General features: G+C 39.2%; 1 protein-coding gene across 4 annotated transcripts in view; it reads left to right on the forward strand.

The window, feature by feature from the left end:
* Nucleotides 1-16,807, forward strand: part of LOC143038872 (uncharacterized) — a 378,814-nt gene that overhangs the window by 349,595 nt on the left and 12,412 nt on the right. For all 4 annotated transcript variants that reach the window (XM_076208539.1, XM_076208530.1, XM_076208548.1 and 1 more), the window contains 3 exons: nucleotides 2,004-2,079; nucleotides 4,624-4,896; nucleotides 6,214-6,374. In XM_076208539.1, coding sequence (XP_076064654.1) covers nucleotides 2,004-2,079; nucleotides 4,624-4,896; nucleotides 6,214-6,374 — 510 coding nt within the window. The remainder of the gene's footprint in view (nucleotides 1-2,003; nucleotides 2,080-4,623; nucleotides 4,897-6,213; nucleotides 6,375-16,807) is intronic.

Below are 16,807 nucleotides of genomic sequence, written 5' to 3' on the forward strand. Positions count from 1 at the left end.
TAAATCTCGCGGGCAGCAGCCAATGCCAGCCGTACGACGTGTCGTAATAATACGCGCATCATAAAATATAGTAACCGCTTATATTGATCGTTCTCTATTTTACCCACAAAGTTTGAAAACCACAGAGAATGGGATTCAGGGCACATTTGGGAGAATGTAAAAACACAGGGGCGACTACAATAAATATAATCAAGACGCCGATATGGCAGCGTCGCGAATCCACTTCCTCCTCATGACCCCTACGTATGCGGCACCGTATGGAAGGGGTTAAACAATCTCACCAGCCAGTCCACCATCACTATACCTCCCTTTTTTAGACATTCCGCATGACACCCATCTAACCCAGGTGCCTTACCTGTTCTCATAATTTTAATAACTGCTTTCACCTCATCTTTCTTTATTTCTATTCCATTTTCCTTATTCATCATGGTCATTTTCTTAGCACTTCCCATTGCAACTATCTTTCCCTCCCTATCCTCCTTCACATTTAGCAACTCCCTAAAATACTCTGCCTATCTTCCTCTTACTGCCATCTCATCCATCATCATCTACCTGCACCTTTTACCTTTTCTTCTGTACTTGATTTGCCTCCCCTTCCTCTCATAATTTCCTTCTAAAACATCTTTTTATTACTTTCAAAATTTTTGGTCATATTCTTACCACATTTCACTTCTGCTCTCCTTTTTGTATCCTTTATCTTGCACTTTACTTCTCTTCCCTTTGTACCACTCATATGATTCATGTCCTATTTTGCATCCAGTCTGTGAATGCTTATTTCTTCTCTTCTGCAACCTTTGCTTTATCATCCCACCACTCACTACCCTTCCTTCTATTTCCTCCCTTCCTCTCTGTTCCACACACCATCTTTGCACACCTTGTGACTCCCTCCTTGAAACATCCCCATTCCTCATCCACTCCTAGTTCTACTCTATCCTTCACTCCCTTCCAATCTTCTCTCAACTTGTACTCCTCTTTTTCTTTCTCATTTAAGCAGTTTACTCTTAGTACCTACCTACCTTCTGTTCTTTTCCTCTTTTGCCATTTATCCTCCACTCTCAACTTACTTTCCACCAAAAAATTATCTGATATTCCCCCACACTTTCCCCTAAGAACATGTACATCCAAAAATCTCCCTACTCTTCTCCTGGTTACAACTATATAGTCCATCAAAGCCCTATCTATCACCCTTTCATCCACTACCCTCTCCCATGTGTACTTATGCCCGACTTTCTTCCTAAACACTGTATTTGCTATCATCAACTCTCTAGACACATCTCCACCATCATCTCTTCACTACAATCTTTTCCTGGCACTCCACATTTCCCAAACACTCTGTCTATTGGTTTGTCTCCTACCCTAGCATTGAGATCTCCCAATACCACTACATTGACATTTCTCCCTAAACCCTCTATGCACTCATTTAAATCTATCCAAAAAGCCTCCCTTTCCTCTACACTCTTCTCACTACCAGGCCCATATGCACTTACAAAGACCCACGTTCCCCTTCCCAGTTTACTTACATATACTAAAGGCTTTTTGCCCTTTACAAGGGAGTTAGCCAAAAAACAAAGGCATAAAATTCACTCCCACCCATTCCATCCCTGTCCCTCCCTCTTATCTCAGCTCCTCCTGGATGAGGGGTCATCCCTGTATCTCGCCCATTGCCCTGGGTCAGAAGCAGTGCAGTAAGACACAGCACATCCACAGCAAGAAGAACTGGGAACTTTGGGTCTCCTCCAAGAAAGACCTGGGGCAATTTATTGATTGAATGATTATATTCTTTATGTATTTACTTAGACATGTTTACAATTAGGTGAAAACAACTAGGTTAAAAATGTGTAAGAGCATAAAGACATGCAGATCTATGCAAATTATTTTACTGTCAGATGCTAAATTCACAATGAGACCCTATAGGTCCTGTTATTCTTTTTAATGAATGTGAAAACATATCTATATCATGTTCATCTTTGGATTTGAATTATGGCAGTATAATGTTGTTTCAGACCTCACCCACTGCCCCGCCTAGACGGATCACTACCACAACCACTACTGCCATCCCTACCACCACGCTGCCACCAAGTAAGGCTTGGGTTCTCTAAGGCTTGATTACTACTTATCTGTACACTAGTCCCTCCATACATGAGGGATATGTTCAGTAAAACTTATCTAATATGAATTCACAGAGTGAATCTTCCTATCTATATACTAAGGGCTTCTTCCCCATTAAAGGGAAGTAGCCAGTCAAGGCATGCACCCACTCCCACCCATTCCATACCCATCCACTACCCATTGTTTGCCTCTCAGCTTAGCTTTAGCCTCTCTCTCCTCTAAGAGGGGGTTTATATGGTCTAACGGTTTGTCGAATGCGGTTCGACAGATACGTGTTTAAAGTGATGTGTGAATGGGGTATTTGGTTGTCAAACACGTTGTTGGACAACCAAACACCCCGGTCACACATCACTTTAAACACGTGTCTGACGAACCGTTAGACTGTGGAAGCCCCCTCTAAGACTAAGACTTACCTCCATCTTGCTTGACATCCTCTAACCTTGTACTTTTCATCACCTTACTTTTGCCCACATTTACCTTCAACTTTCTCCTATCACATACCTTCCTAAATGCCATTACTAACTGCATTAGTCCCTCCTCTGACCCTGCCACAATCGCAGTGTTGTCAGCATCCAACAACTGGCTCACCTACTTCCCTTCATTATCTCTAACCATCTCCAATCCCCTGCCTATAACCCTTACATTTACCTCCTGTACCATCCCATTTATATACACATTGAGCACCCATAGTGACATGACGGCTTTGCTTGACACACTAGCTTTGCCTATCAAGCAAACCTAGATTAAAATAATTTGCAAATTGAATAGATAGGAGAAAAAGAAAGCTATTTAGGGTCACAGTAGAGCCAAAACATCACTGATTTCAATTCTGGAAAGAGAAAAGGAAGGAAAACAGTGGCCTTCATCTATGAAATCACTTATGATGGGAAACAAGAAAATCAATTTAATTTCTAGTTTTGTTTACATCAAAAACTGTTGTCTTCCATTGCTATTTCTACACTAATAATGAATGATTTTGAAGGCTTCACACCCAAAAAGGTAAGTCCATTAGAAAAACTAGTCAATATAGAACAAAAAAAACAAAACAAAAAAATCAAGTTGGATACTCTGCCAGGGAGGAAGTGAAATTCTGAGACTTAATTTCTTCACATGAAGCTAGATTACATGATCTGGAGAATAAACTTGAGCAGGAAAAGGAAACAAACCTGGCTGAAAAATGGAGATTGATAAATTGAGAAGGGACAGAGTTGATTGGTGAATGTGGCTAATTTCCTGGTGGCCACATTCAATTGACGCAAAATACCTGGTCCTTGCCATCAGTCATGGCAGTGAGGGGGTTGGAGGTGCAGAGTTGAGTAAAGGGTTATGGTCGGCCTTTCCTGTTGGCTATGCTCAACCGACACGAAGTTTCTGGCCCCTGCCGTAGGTCACAGCATTGAAGGGGGTGGTGGAGGTGTGTAGAGGGTCATGGCCAGTCTCTCCTGTCAGCCAACACAAAGTTCATGGTCCTTGCCGTGGGTCACGGCAGTGGAAGGGGGTGGAGGGTTGATTCTCATCAGGTTCTGTATGTGAAGAGCTAGAAAGATAGCTGGTGAGGTTGGCCATGGCACTGGAGTGGATAGAGATCCAATTGTTGTTTGGAGGGAACATTTGTAGAGCCAGGAAGAGAAGGAGGGAGGAGTGGTGAATGGAAGTGGAGTATGTGGGTGGGAGTGGATTTATGCCTTTGACTTCTGCTACCTCCCTTGTAAAGGGGAAAAAGCCATTGGTATATATATGTACAAAGAAGGGATCACAACTTATGGTTGTGCACAAAGTGATAAAAATTGGACAAATAAATAAAATTAATATTCATAAACAGTAGCAGACACCTATGCCTTAAGAGACTATTGGCAATGGCTCATCATTGGACAGTTGTGTGGATTGGTTGAAAAAATAAAAACACTAAATGTAAAGATCACTGAAAAAAAATAGATAAATGAAATAATTGCCGAGTAAAGATACAGAACTAGACAACTTATGTGATACTGATTCTGTGTATGGCAGGAAGACTTTTCATCAGCTGGCTGACCCAACTGAATTAAGTGAATTTTTTATAGAATAAGTTTACTACACTACACATTCCACCATGCACAAATAATATAAATAGAATCTTTCAGCATGGGATACATGAGTGGCCCCCCTATGGATGAGTGATGTAGCATTCTTGTATGAATGGAGACTAATATCCATTCAAAAGAAGTATGTTGAACACTTTTAATTTCTACTATCCTTCCTTTCTGCTACCTTCTGTAAACCTCTCCCTCACCACCTTAATGAATCCATCTCTTCCACATGTCATAGTTCCCAGTTACACAAGCACTGGTTATTGCTAAAAGAATACAAATCTTCCTCCACCTCCTCAAATCTCCCTTTACTCCTCCTTTTCCTTTTACCCAAATCCTCCACTTTCTCATATTCCTCTGCCTTTAGATCTTGTTTCCTCTAGTCCACATTCCCTCTTATTCCATATCAGCAGTTGTTTAAGTTTCATACCAATGTATTACTTTCCAGAGTACTGCGTCAAGGAAGCAGTGGACTATGGCAAGTCTGATCTCATTGTGGAAGGCGGAGGGAAGCGGTACTACACAGTGGATGACCAGGCATGCTCTGAGTTATGTCAGTGCCATAAGGAAGAAAAGTTGGTGTGCAATGTTCTCAACTGTGTCGAAGCACGCCACTGCGAAACGACTGTCGCCGTCTATGACCACAATGCACCCACCTTTAAGGCTGGCCAAGGCAACTGCATCTGCTACTCTGGATCATTCATATGTGTTAGGTCTCCAGGTGTGGTATCTTTTCTTGATTAACGTCTACCTCTTTCTCTCCCTTTCTTTTTCCTATACGGGGGTACTGACTGCATGGACTCATTCAGCAGTTTTATAATTAAGAGAATAACCTCCAGTAAAAAAAGAAAAATAATAAAAAATAATGCTGATCACTTAACTTCTATCCCTTCTTTCTGCTGCCCTCCTGATAACATTCCTTTGCCATGTTCATGACTTCACCTCTTCAGCATGATGTTGTCCCCAAAGACAGAAGTGCTGGCCTTTGCCAACAAAATACAAATACTCACACTCTGTCACTCACTCTCTCCCTCTTCGTTGTATGGGGGTATTGACTGTACAAGTGTTATGCAGTCGGTATTTGGGACTTTAGTAACATACCTATGGACCAAAGGGATACAATATTTTCTTGGTAGAGAATAATTTCCATTCAGAAAAAAAGTGCAATTACTTTTACGTTCCCTCCTTTCTTCTACCCACCTCAAAGCTCTCCCTTACCCTCTCTTTAGCGTAAGATTGTCCTCAAGGATATTAGTGCTGACAGAATAATAATTCTCTCTCTTTTTCTCTGTCATTCTCACTCAATGGGTTACAGTATCATGCTAAAAGGAGACATTTTAGTTCGCAGCAATGGGATAGACGGATGAGGTGAAGTGGGCTTTGGGTACAAGGGAAATATCTTTTAAAAGGGAAAGGGTGAGGGTGAAAGATCAGTATGAGTGGAGAGTAGTAATGAATGGATGATGATTTGACATTGCCTGAGGGGATTTCTTTTTGTCTAATTTGTAAATTCTTGAGTGAACGCGGGGGTTAGAAGAAGGTGAGGAACCTGCGCCAAGAGGCACATAGCTGTAGGCAAAGATGACATTTTCACCCTATGTTCTTGGCCTGCTGAAGCAGGTAACAGTCACTGCTGGGCATTGGAGAGAAATGTAGGATTCAAAACGACAATTAAGCAAATGCAAGACCAGCAGCTCATTTCTGATTATGCCACCAACACACAATCAGGGGGGAGGGGGTTGACATGTGATGACACTGTGGGGGTAAACCAACTTCAGCTGTTGGGTCTTGCTGTGGAGGTGCTGTGTCTTTCTGCTCTGCTTCTGACTAGCAATGGGCAAAGAACAAAGGTGATCCTTTATCCACAAGGAGCTAAAATGAAAGGAACAACAAGTGAGTGTTGGATAGGGGATTAATTATTTATCTATTTTTTGCTTTCTTTTATCATGTACATTTATGTACTTTACTTATTCAAATTGTAAACCGTTTTTGTTTTTGACCTGACACTTCAAAGTGCTGCTTTTCTTTTTATCCCAAGATTTTAACCCTGATGAAGAATTAGGTTATGGCATCCACCTGTACTTGGGCTTCAGCAGTGCCGAGGAAGCTCTTCTCAATGACTACACTCACCTAACGGTTGATGATGCTGTCAAGAGGCTCCAAAAACTAGTTAGGGAAAGAGAAGACAAACTGAATGCAGTAAGTGCCAACACCGTTTCCGCCATCCATTTATTATGTCACAGATTTATAAGGAGGATAGCAATAGCAAAATGATAGTAATTGGAAGAAGGAAAGATGTAGTAGATCAGTCAGAAAAAACTGTATGATGGTCTTAGGGAAACTTGACATGAAGTTGTAATGAAGCTGAATCTGGTATGATGGGTACGTGGATACGTGTGTGTGTACATTATATATATTTTATATATATATATTTGTCTATTTACACTAAATATGCATTCTTTTGGCTGTCTCACAATTAGAAAATTATGCAAATAGAAAATGGAGTGGATTCCCCGAGCGTTGCACCTACCATGGGTATGGAAAGAGGATGAAACACCCACTATCATGTCACCAAAATTAAATTATTTTGCAAATAAATACAAGTTGCATTATGAAAAATAATTTCCTTATTCTATTACTATAATAATAAATGTTAAAGCAGTTAGTGTACCAGGTGGTTACTTGGTGGCACACAGGTCTCCAGCATGCAATTTAAAAATGTGGTTGGCCCAGAACATGGGAATCAATTTGAAAAATGTAATTTAAAGAAATTTCTAGTATTACATGGCATGATAAAGCAAAACTGTTTCTAGAACATGCATAAATAGATGAATACATGTATATACAAATATATATATATATTATACGCACACACACATATATTTAGCTATGTATTGATCGTGTTCTTTTGAGAATTGCTTTTATCGATAGAACAGAAGTTACCAAGTGAGTAGACAGGCTAGCATGTGAAAGTTTTAGATAATAGTTTGAGATATTATATTTAGATTTTATGGCATGAAAGTTGCTTTTAAATAATGTTGCATTTTTTTAACAGCTTGACATTTGTTTAGATATACAAGAGAACATCTTTGACCCATGATAGAGTACTAATTTTTGAGTAGCCTAATGCTGATATACATTTGCTTTATGATGGGGTTTTTCAGTAGAAACATTTGTGATATCTGAATGCTGAAGTTTGTAAAGGCAAGCAGGTTGAGTTGTAATAGTGAAAATAAAATAGAGCTCAATTTTTAGGGGATGTGTGATACAATGAATTAAACTCTTTTCATGTAGAAATTGTCTAGGCAAATAGAAACAGGTATTTCATATGCCCTCCCTTCAGGGTTCTTAACCCTTTAACCTCAGATGTCTGTTGTAGCTTTTTGTCATAATAAAGTATCCTTAGAATTGCCAACAGTGTTGGGAAGTTAAGTAATGGTGGATGGAACTCCAGCTTGCACATTACTTTCATTGTGTCACATATATGCTACTTCTGTTACTGTAATGAATGCCCTCAGCTCTCCATGTTTTGCCTGTCCATCTGAGTGATGATGGCAGCTTTGGAAGAGGTGAAAGGAGGTAGAAGCAGCAGTAGCTGAAAAAAGTAATAGGTGCCTGGGTATGGTAGTACAATTTAGCCCCCTGTCCTTATGGACAGCAACAGCATTTTTATTCTGTAGCATAAAGAGCGCAGTTGTACTTGCCTATGGTTTGCTTCTGCATTGTGAAGCTGAGCCATCACTTTGATTTAGGATAGAATTAATAGGTTTGGAATGATGTGTGGTTAGATATATAACCCCAGTATGTGTAGAATGCGTATGGAACAGAAAGAATAGAAAAGGGGTACCAAAATGCATGTTGGTTACAGTTTCTTTTTTCATCCACCAATCTTTTTTCAAGATTATGTTAGAATTTTTTTTTTCAGTTCTGCTTCTATTACTGCTAATTTTTCAATATCACCTTAAGTTAGAAGACTTATTGTATATAAATGGTAAAGAGAATGATAATACGTATTGCTTCAAGTTTCACTGCCTAGAAATCTGCAACCCCGCAGTAGTAAGAAGTGAAACTTAAACCTTCCCTTTGAGCTCCCTGGGAAGATATGTTGGATTATCATCTGTTGTACTATGTGATCCCATTTATGTCACTGGCTGGTAGGAGGAAGAGAGGGAGCTGTTGCCAGTTGTCAGATATTTTTATGGAAAAAAAAAGATAAATAAATAAAATGGAGTAGTGAAAGTTAATAGATCTTGGGCCCAGTCCAGAGCAAGTGCCAGCCACTCAAGGCTGCACCTCTGAATTGAGGAGAGGGTGGTGACGAGATTTGAAATTAGCTGCACAGTGATGATTTTTTCTAACACGAGCCCAGTTCAAAGAACAATTGCAACTCTCTCAGCACTAAACCTGAACATAGAGGCGATGGTGTTAATGGGAATTGAGACAATTTGGTTAGAGAGGTTTCTTTCAAACAACTATCTCTTAGGATTACTGCAAGTACCCACTGTTGGTTCCTGGTGAAGAAAAATCTAGCTTAGAAGTAAATGATCATTTGAATCAAATGAAAAATCAAGGAGATATAAATAGATCAGAAAAATTATCTCAAAAGTGGCCAGAAATAAAGTAATGTACATAGATAAAAATAATCCAGAGTACAGTTACAAGTTATCTTGAAAAAATTTTAACCAAAGGGGAATCAAAAAGATATTGATGTTAGCACTGTATTTCTGATTCGGAAAAAGCAAATAGGATACATCTAAGAGCATTGCATTGTCACTGCCATCACCACTGCCACCATATGGTGTACCAAAGTGCAACTCCCCACCCCTCACTGGGGCTAGCAGCATACCTCTTCATTCCTAGATCCAAGCCTAGTAGGAAAAAGGTTGAGAACCCCTGGTCTAGACTATTGGGATATTCACTGGAAAATATGTAAATAATCTAGACACAATACTCATATGCAAAAAGTCTGAAATGGTTTATGGTCTGGATTGGGAGAGGCTTTTGCAGTTGCCAGACTTTTGGGATTCCTGGACTGAACTTCCCCCATTTAGTCTGGCAAATAGGGATTTGAATGTAATTGGCTTATGATAGCTGGATTTTGAAGTCAAAATATTGTGCTACCAAATTCGGTATCATATTTTTTCTTTTCTGTGAGGCAGAGATAAGTTTTTTAGATGTTTTAAATGACCTTCAGCTACTCTGGATATAGTCATAGTATTGATAATCCAGTACTTGAAACCAAGTTTGGAATATGAATTAGTGTTAAGCCCACACAAGAAGGAAGGCATAACAGAACATAAAAGGGAACAAACAGCAAGCACTATGTGGGTGTCAAGCTTACAAGGTCAGTTATTCATGCAGAGACTGGAAACCTTGGGCCTACCATCATTAAGAGAAAGGTAGAAAAAAGGGGACATGACTAATACATACCAATGAAATTTAATAAAAAAACATAGAATCTTAGATACTAGCAAAGAGTAAGAAAAGAATAAATGAGTAAATCATTGAAAATAAAGTAAAGATATGAATCACAACTTAAGACACTACATTTACACATGTACAGACGATTAGATATAGTCATTGAGGAATGAAACAATTACAAGAGTAAAAGAAGGATTGGGGGTGATGTCACCTGACAAATACATCAGCATGACTGATTGGGTGACACAAGGCTGTTGATGAACTTAAGAGTGTCCTTTTACAAATGGATAGAAATAATAAAAAACTGAGAGCTTAATTGCCCCAGATTAGAATATGCAGCAGTGGATTGGTCCCCACACAAAATGAAGGACATAAATGAGATCAAGAGAATACAAAGAGCAACAACCAAACAGGTCTTGACCCTAACAGACAAACCATACAACCATCAATAACAGAAAAGAAAGCTGACATGATTGCAGTGCTCAGAACAAAGAAAGGAGTGGCTAGAGTTGTCAGTGAAGATATCTTTGTCAGAAATGGGAGAGCATCATGAGGTCGTGTGAAAAAAAATATTGACATGTGGTTAAATGCCTGTTCAAGCAACTTTGCTGGGCCACTAGCAAATTGTGCACTAACATCTGATTTTGGGTAAAATAAGGAAAATTCTATAGTAGTGCACAGTTTGCTGCTGATCTAAAGTAGTTAATTAAAACTGTCTCTATGTCAGTTAACAAAGCTTTGGCATTTGTGAAAAGGAAAACCAGAAGATCTCTTTGTGACATCCGATTTAGGTTATCCCCAATCCCACTTTCTGGCCATGGTAATGTCAAAACGTTCATAACTACTGTCCTCAATCTACAATCTTTGTAGACAGATTGTTATTAATGATGCCCCCAACTAATTCTCTTATTTCCATTCTAATTACCATAATAGATTCTTTTTTATTTCATTTATCATCTCATTTATGTCACATTTAGCAAACTTCCGCATAATACTGATTTTAAGTACTTCATAGTTATTTTATGTAGACTTATTTCAATTTCATTACATTTAGAATTCAATTCGGTAACAAATTTATTGATTCTGTTTAGTATGTTCATTTGAAACCTGTGTTAACCCATCATACTTTAAAAACTAGATTACTGACAGTAATAGCAGTGATTGTAACCGGCCTTAATTGTATCGTGATATGATGAGTATATGCCAAAGTCTCTGTATTGCTTCTTTGCCAAAATCCTCCTAATTTGATCATGACATGGTCTTAGATTTTTAAAATCTTTATTCAAAATAGTACTATTGATTCCATGAATTATGGATATGCAACCTCAAAGTATTTCATACAATTCAACTTCTAATATTTGACATCTTGTAAATATTGTTAATAAGCCTGAATAAATTTGGGAAAATTTGCCAATAGTCACAAGAAATTTCTCTAAACAAGTAACCAATATAGACAAATATGAGATACAAAAAGAAATATATTATTGAATAAATAGAGCAGTTCCCTGTAAGGATTAGGGTAGAGAAATGTATTGGTTTATTAAAACAGATATTATCCAACTTATGCTGCACACAAAAGGTATTCACCTTTCATTGAAATTATATATATATTTTTCACATTTTATTTTCAGTGACACCTGTGTAATATAGGTCTGGCTGGCCAGTATACTTTTACAATAGAAATTTAGAACAAATATTTTATCAGTCAGAATACAAACCATGAATGTAGTAAATTTGCCCTGACATATGTATATGTTACAATTTTAATACATGTTGAGAATCATTTATTCAAAATAACTTGAAGTGGTTTAGATGAGTGGGTGAGGGATGTGGGATGAGGGAGTATGTGTGAGAAATAAGTTGATGCAGCCCGAATGGATTTCTACCCATCTTCTCCTTTTCTGCATGAGGGGATAGAGAGGGGGCAGTCACCAATTTAATGAGGTGGCCTTGCATTGGATGTGCTGTGTCTTGTGACACTGCTTCTGACCCAGGGCACTGGGCAAGATGCAGGGATGACCCATCATCCACGAGGTGCCAAGAGAAGAGGGTGGAGGGGAGTGTAGTATTTGGGGATGGAATGGGTAGGAGTGTTTTTTATGCCTTTGTTTTTTGGCTACCTCCCTTGTAGGGGGGAAAAAGCCTTTGGTATATGTATGTAGAAAAAAAATAAAAGATTATCCAAAAGATTAACATATTTCTACTGCATAGTGAGCATCATATTTTAGAATTAGTGTAGACAGGTATGAAAAGATTAGGGAAGGGAGACATGACTTTGAAAGTGCTTTTGTAAAGCTTCACTCGACAGGTTTCAACTTGTACCTTTCTCAAGAAATGGTGTCATAACATCATAATATTATTTGATGGTTATGTCAAACAATCACTACTCCAAACTCGACCTTCATTTAATATTTTCCAACAAATATGCAGAACACAATCTGCAAAAGAAACTTTACCAACATTACAACCATTCCATTATTGCCACCACATGCAATATAATATATGGAAACCACTATTATTACAAAGGTCCACCATGATTGTCACCACATTCTCCACTATTTGCCGATATTCAGTTGTAGTAGAGTGGGCAGGGAAGCATGCACCAGACTAACTTCAGTCACCTGTTTAGGTCATATAGCTCTGCAACAGTCATGGAGATGAACCAGAGGTTACCTTTCATTCCTCAAGCATTGAGGGTTAGATATTGAATATGACAGGCAAGTGTCATTTGTGCAGCTGGATATGTTCTGGCTGAGAGTCATTAGTGTCCTAATTTTTGTCATTTCTGGGTAGGACTTGTGGTTGCTCTACATGTCCAGATGTGATCAGCATCAAGTGCATAGGAGACACTACAATATCATCTTGTGCATCACATTTTCTAGTAAAAGGAAGATGACAGAGGGGAAAAGTAGACTTCCTTCCATCAAGAAAACTGATATAAACACATGATGAATTGGCTTCCAGAAGAGTAACCATATTAACAGCAGGTTGAGGCCTGCTTTGACACACCTAACACTTATATATGTAGTACCATCTGATCAGGGATCATGAGTCAAATAGGAATGGATGCTCCGCTGGTTGATTTTCTTGGGTAACTGAAAATCTGCTCATGAGGTGTACAGTTGATCAATATGTAAGGTAGTGATCAAATAGAATGCAATGCATCAGTCAGAGCAGGTTTCCACTCAGTTATTGGTAGACTCTGTGACTTAAGATCCAGCACTACTGTTTCCATATGATACCATTGTATCTCTCAATGAGCCCACCTCCTTCTGAGGTATGTGGAGATGTTCAACAAGTGACAATGCTTGTTCATTAGGTTAATTCTTCAACCCCTGCAACATGAAGGCCATTTGTATTAATCTATGGAAAAATAGAGAGCAATTGGCAGAGATACAGTACTACCTCTCATTAACCGACGTTAATTGGCTGTCCTTGTGGTGTTTTCGCTCTGTTTTCGGTGCTGTTGTTTAGTGCTGTGTAATCACTATGCCACCCAAAAACCACTCCAAATCAATGGATTATTCACATCAACGGACACCGTTACCCCCCTTTTAGTCCGTTAATGAGAGGTAGTACTGTACTTGATAACCGTGGATGTCATCATGTCTTGACAAAGAAATGCAAAAGGAATCCTAGAGAACTTGTTCATGATGGTAGGCAGGTAGTGATTCTTGATAGATGATGGGATGGGTCTCTTAAAACCTATGTTCAGAGGTTCAAAAACATGTGTAGCCTTTATCAATGGGCTAGAATTTGGATAGACATGTTTGGGGTTCAACTTTGCACATGTGGCATGGGTCCATCACTTTCCTGAGTAGGACCTTTTGACTGCAGATGAAATAGGAGAGCCACACTATTCCTGAATGACACAGAACATATCCTTCTCAGTCAACTCATTGATGGTGACTGAAGAACAAACCCAAGAGAATATCTGTAGCAACATTTTTTCTTTGACTATGTCAAACTTGTACAAAGACAACTCCATCCTCCACCTGGCAATCTTACATACATACATATACCAAAGGCATTTTCCCCCTTACAAGGGAGGTAGCCAAAAAGAAAAAGGCATAAAAACCATTCCCACCCATTCCATCCCTAATACACTCCACTCCCCTCCACCCTCCCTCTTATCTTGGCACCTCCTGGATGATGGGTCATCCCTGCATCTTGTCCACTGCCCTGGGTCAGAGGCAGTGTCGCAAGACACAGCACATCCACAGCAAGGCTGCTTCATTAAATCGGCGACCCCCCCTCTCCGTCCCCTCATGCAGAAAAGGAGAAGATGGGGAGAAATCCCTTCAGGCTGCATCAAATTTTTCTCCATTTTCTTTAACCATCTCCAATCCCTGACCCACCACCCCATCCATGTATAAGTTGAACAGCCAGGGTGACATAACACATCCCTGATGAAGTCCCACCTTTACCTCAAACCACTCACTCTCTCCATTTCTAATCCTGACACATGCTCTACTACTCTCGTAAAAACTCTTGACAGCTCCTAGAATCTTTCCTCCTATCCCGTATATCTGCAATACCTCCCACAGTGCCTTCCTGTCTACCCTGTCATAAGCCTTTTCCAGATCCATAAAAGCCCAAACATCCTTACCTTTTCCTATAGCTTTCTCACATATCTGTCTTACCACAAAAATCTGATCTACACAACCTCTACCTGTCCTAAATCCACACTGCTCCTCGCCAATCACTCCCTCTGTTCCTCTCCTAATCCTCTCAGTCAAGATCCTCCCATAAGCCTTCCCAACTACACTTAACAAGCTAATCCCTCTGAAACTACTACACTCACACTTGTCCCCTTTTCCCTTGTAAAGTGGAACTATACAGGCACTCCTCCAGTCCTCTGGTACTCTACCCTCTCTCCAGCAAACATTAAATAACCTCACCAGCCAGTCCACCATCACTGTACCTCCTTTTTTTAGACATTCTGCATGGCATCCATCCAGACCAGGTGCCTTACCTGCTCTCATCATCTTAACAACTGCCTTTACTTCATCCTTCCTTATTTCTCCTCCATTTCCCTCACTCATCATGGTCATTGTCGTAGCACTTCCCACTGCAACTATCTTTCCCTCCCTATCCTCCCTCAGATACTGCATTGGTAAGAACCAATAGTTGGAACAATGGCTTCAGGCATTCCAGATCTGGCTTTATAGTCCCATTTTGAACCAGGTAACCTACATACATATACCAAAGGCTTTCTTCCCCTTACACGGGAGGTAGCCAAAAAACAAAGGCATAGAAACCGCTCCCACCCATTCCATCCCCTACATACTCCACTCCCCTCTACCCTCTTCCCTCCCTCTTATCTTGGCACCTCCTGGATACCATAACTTGAAGAATTTCACTGGGAGCCGAAGGGGTTCATGGGGTTTGAAAATGGGCAGCTCCACCATCTATCTTGTAGGATTACCACGTGTAGGTAATTGTCATTAATTCACATTTCTTCATTATTTCATACAAAATAAAATGTTATGATTATGAAGAATTACTTAACTTTTTGTGCAAATTCTACATGATTTGTTCTCGATCAGATAATATAAATTGCAGTCTAGTTTTAAATAACTTTCTAGAATTTTTTTTTTTTTTTTTTTTTTTTTTATATAAAAGATTCTCAACCTGTAGTCAGATAGGATAGAAATGATAGTAAAACAAATAAACCAAGATTTTCAAGTGAGTAATGATTTGAAAAGAAAAATAGTGTGATAGTTTATAGTAGTTAATCCTATGTCTTGAATAGGCATTTAAATATAGTAATAAATGGTATATTTTCCCCATGCGTACTAAAACACAGATCTAAGACATGGTCATGATTATTGGATTTGGATATTTGCTTTGAATGTTCTTAAAGACCTCTCCACCCTCCAGCCAAGTACCCTTATTTAATTAAAACTAAGCATTGCTAGATCTTTCTCTAATCCAGCTATGTTGCTTCTTTCAATCAGCAAAGGGACACAAAGGTAAGAAGGGAGATGTATTATGTATTGCAGTTGTATTATTCCTGATAACTTGTCTTTCTGTAAAGGGTATTGTGCAAGTGTGTGAGTTCAGCTTGTATCTTCTCTGTCTGTACTCTTGTTAGACACTCTTGAGAATTTGATATTATTTCTTCTTGTTATACAATGGATGTATACTGTATATACTCTGTAAAAGTAGATTCTTTTATACAATTGTTAAGGTCAAATTTATGGGGTCAACTATTACATGGATACTACATTTGAGAGGTTGAAATTCAAATTAGAATGGAATGTACCCTATCAGTAAAAGAAATCCAATTGATCTCTAAGCAAATGAGACCACAATGAATTACAGTAATGTTACTGATTCTATGCATCAAAACACACGTCCTATAGTAAATATGACCCAACTTGACCCCTTTGCTGTGACTCTGGGAAACCCCCATTATTGACACATCTAATGATGACCTGTACATGGTGACATTTCTCACTGTTAGTCTGTACATCATCTATTTATGTAATATACATATATATTCATAACACAACTGTATGGTGATAGGAATGGCTTAGGATCTGAGGGAAAGACAATAACAGTAAGATTTCCATTTCATTTGGCATTGTAGCCAATGCAATGTTGCCCCCCAAGCTGTCCTTAACCACTTCCATACGGTGACGCCTATGTAGGCGTCATGAGGAGCAAGTGGGTACACGATGATGCCGACGTCGGCGTCTTGATTATATTTATTGTAGTTGTACCTATGTAACCTCCATTCTCTCTAAACTGGCTTCATCATATTTTCTATGGTTATCAAAATTCACAGGTGAAAGAGAAAGAACGATTGAGCACTGACTTTATTTTTTATAATGCGATTATTATGACGCAACATCGCATGTTGGGCAGCTAATGCTGCCAGACGTGCGATGTGCCCCGGAGTGAAGAGGTTAACCTGGACACAGGTCACACTCAACACCGTACAGTATATGAGAGATGTATTTTTATTCCTAATTAATTAATGTAATTTAATGTTGTGAATACCAAAATTGACAAAAGTATATGCACAATGCCACTGTCCACCACCAACAGTATTCACCTGTTAGATAGGGAGTGTCACTGAAAAACTGGCACTGCCCAGGAATTGAACACAGGACCTCCCACACATCACGTAGGCATGCTTATCGATTACACCACATTACAGTTCCCTCCAGTGACCACTCGCACATCTCCCTCCCTTAGCCCTG

The sequence above is a fragment of the Oratosquilla oratoria genome, chromosome 2 (assembly GCF_046742065.1).
Source record: "Oratosquilla oratoria isolate Oo_2021 chromosome 2, ASM4674206v1, whole genome shotgun sequence".
Classification (NCBI taxonomy): Eukaryota; Metazoa; Arthropoda; class Malacostraca; order Stomatopoda; family Squillidae; genus Oratosquilla; species Oratosquilla oratoria.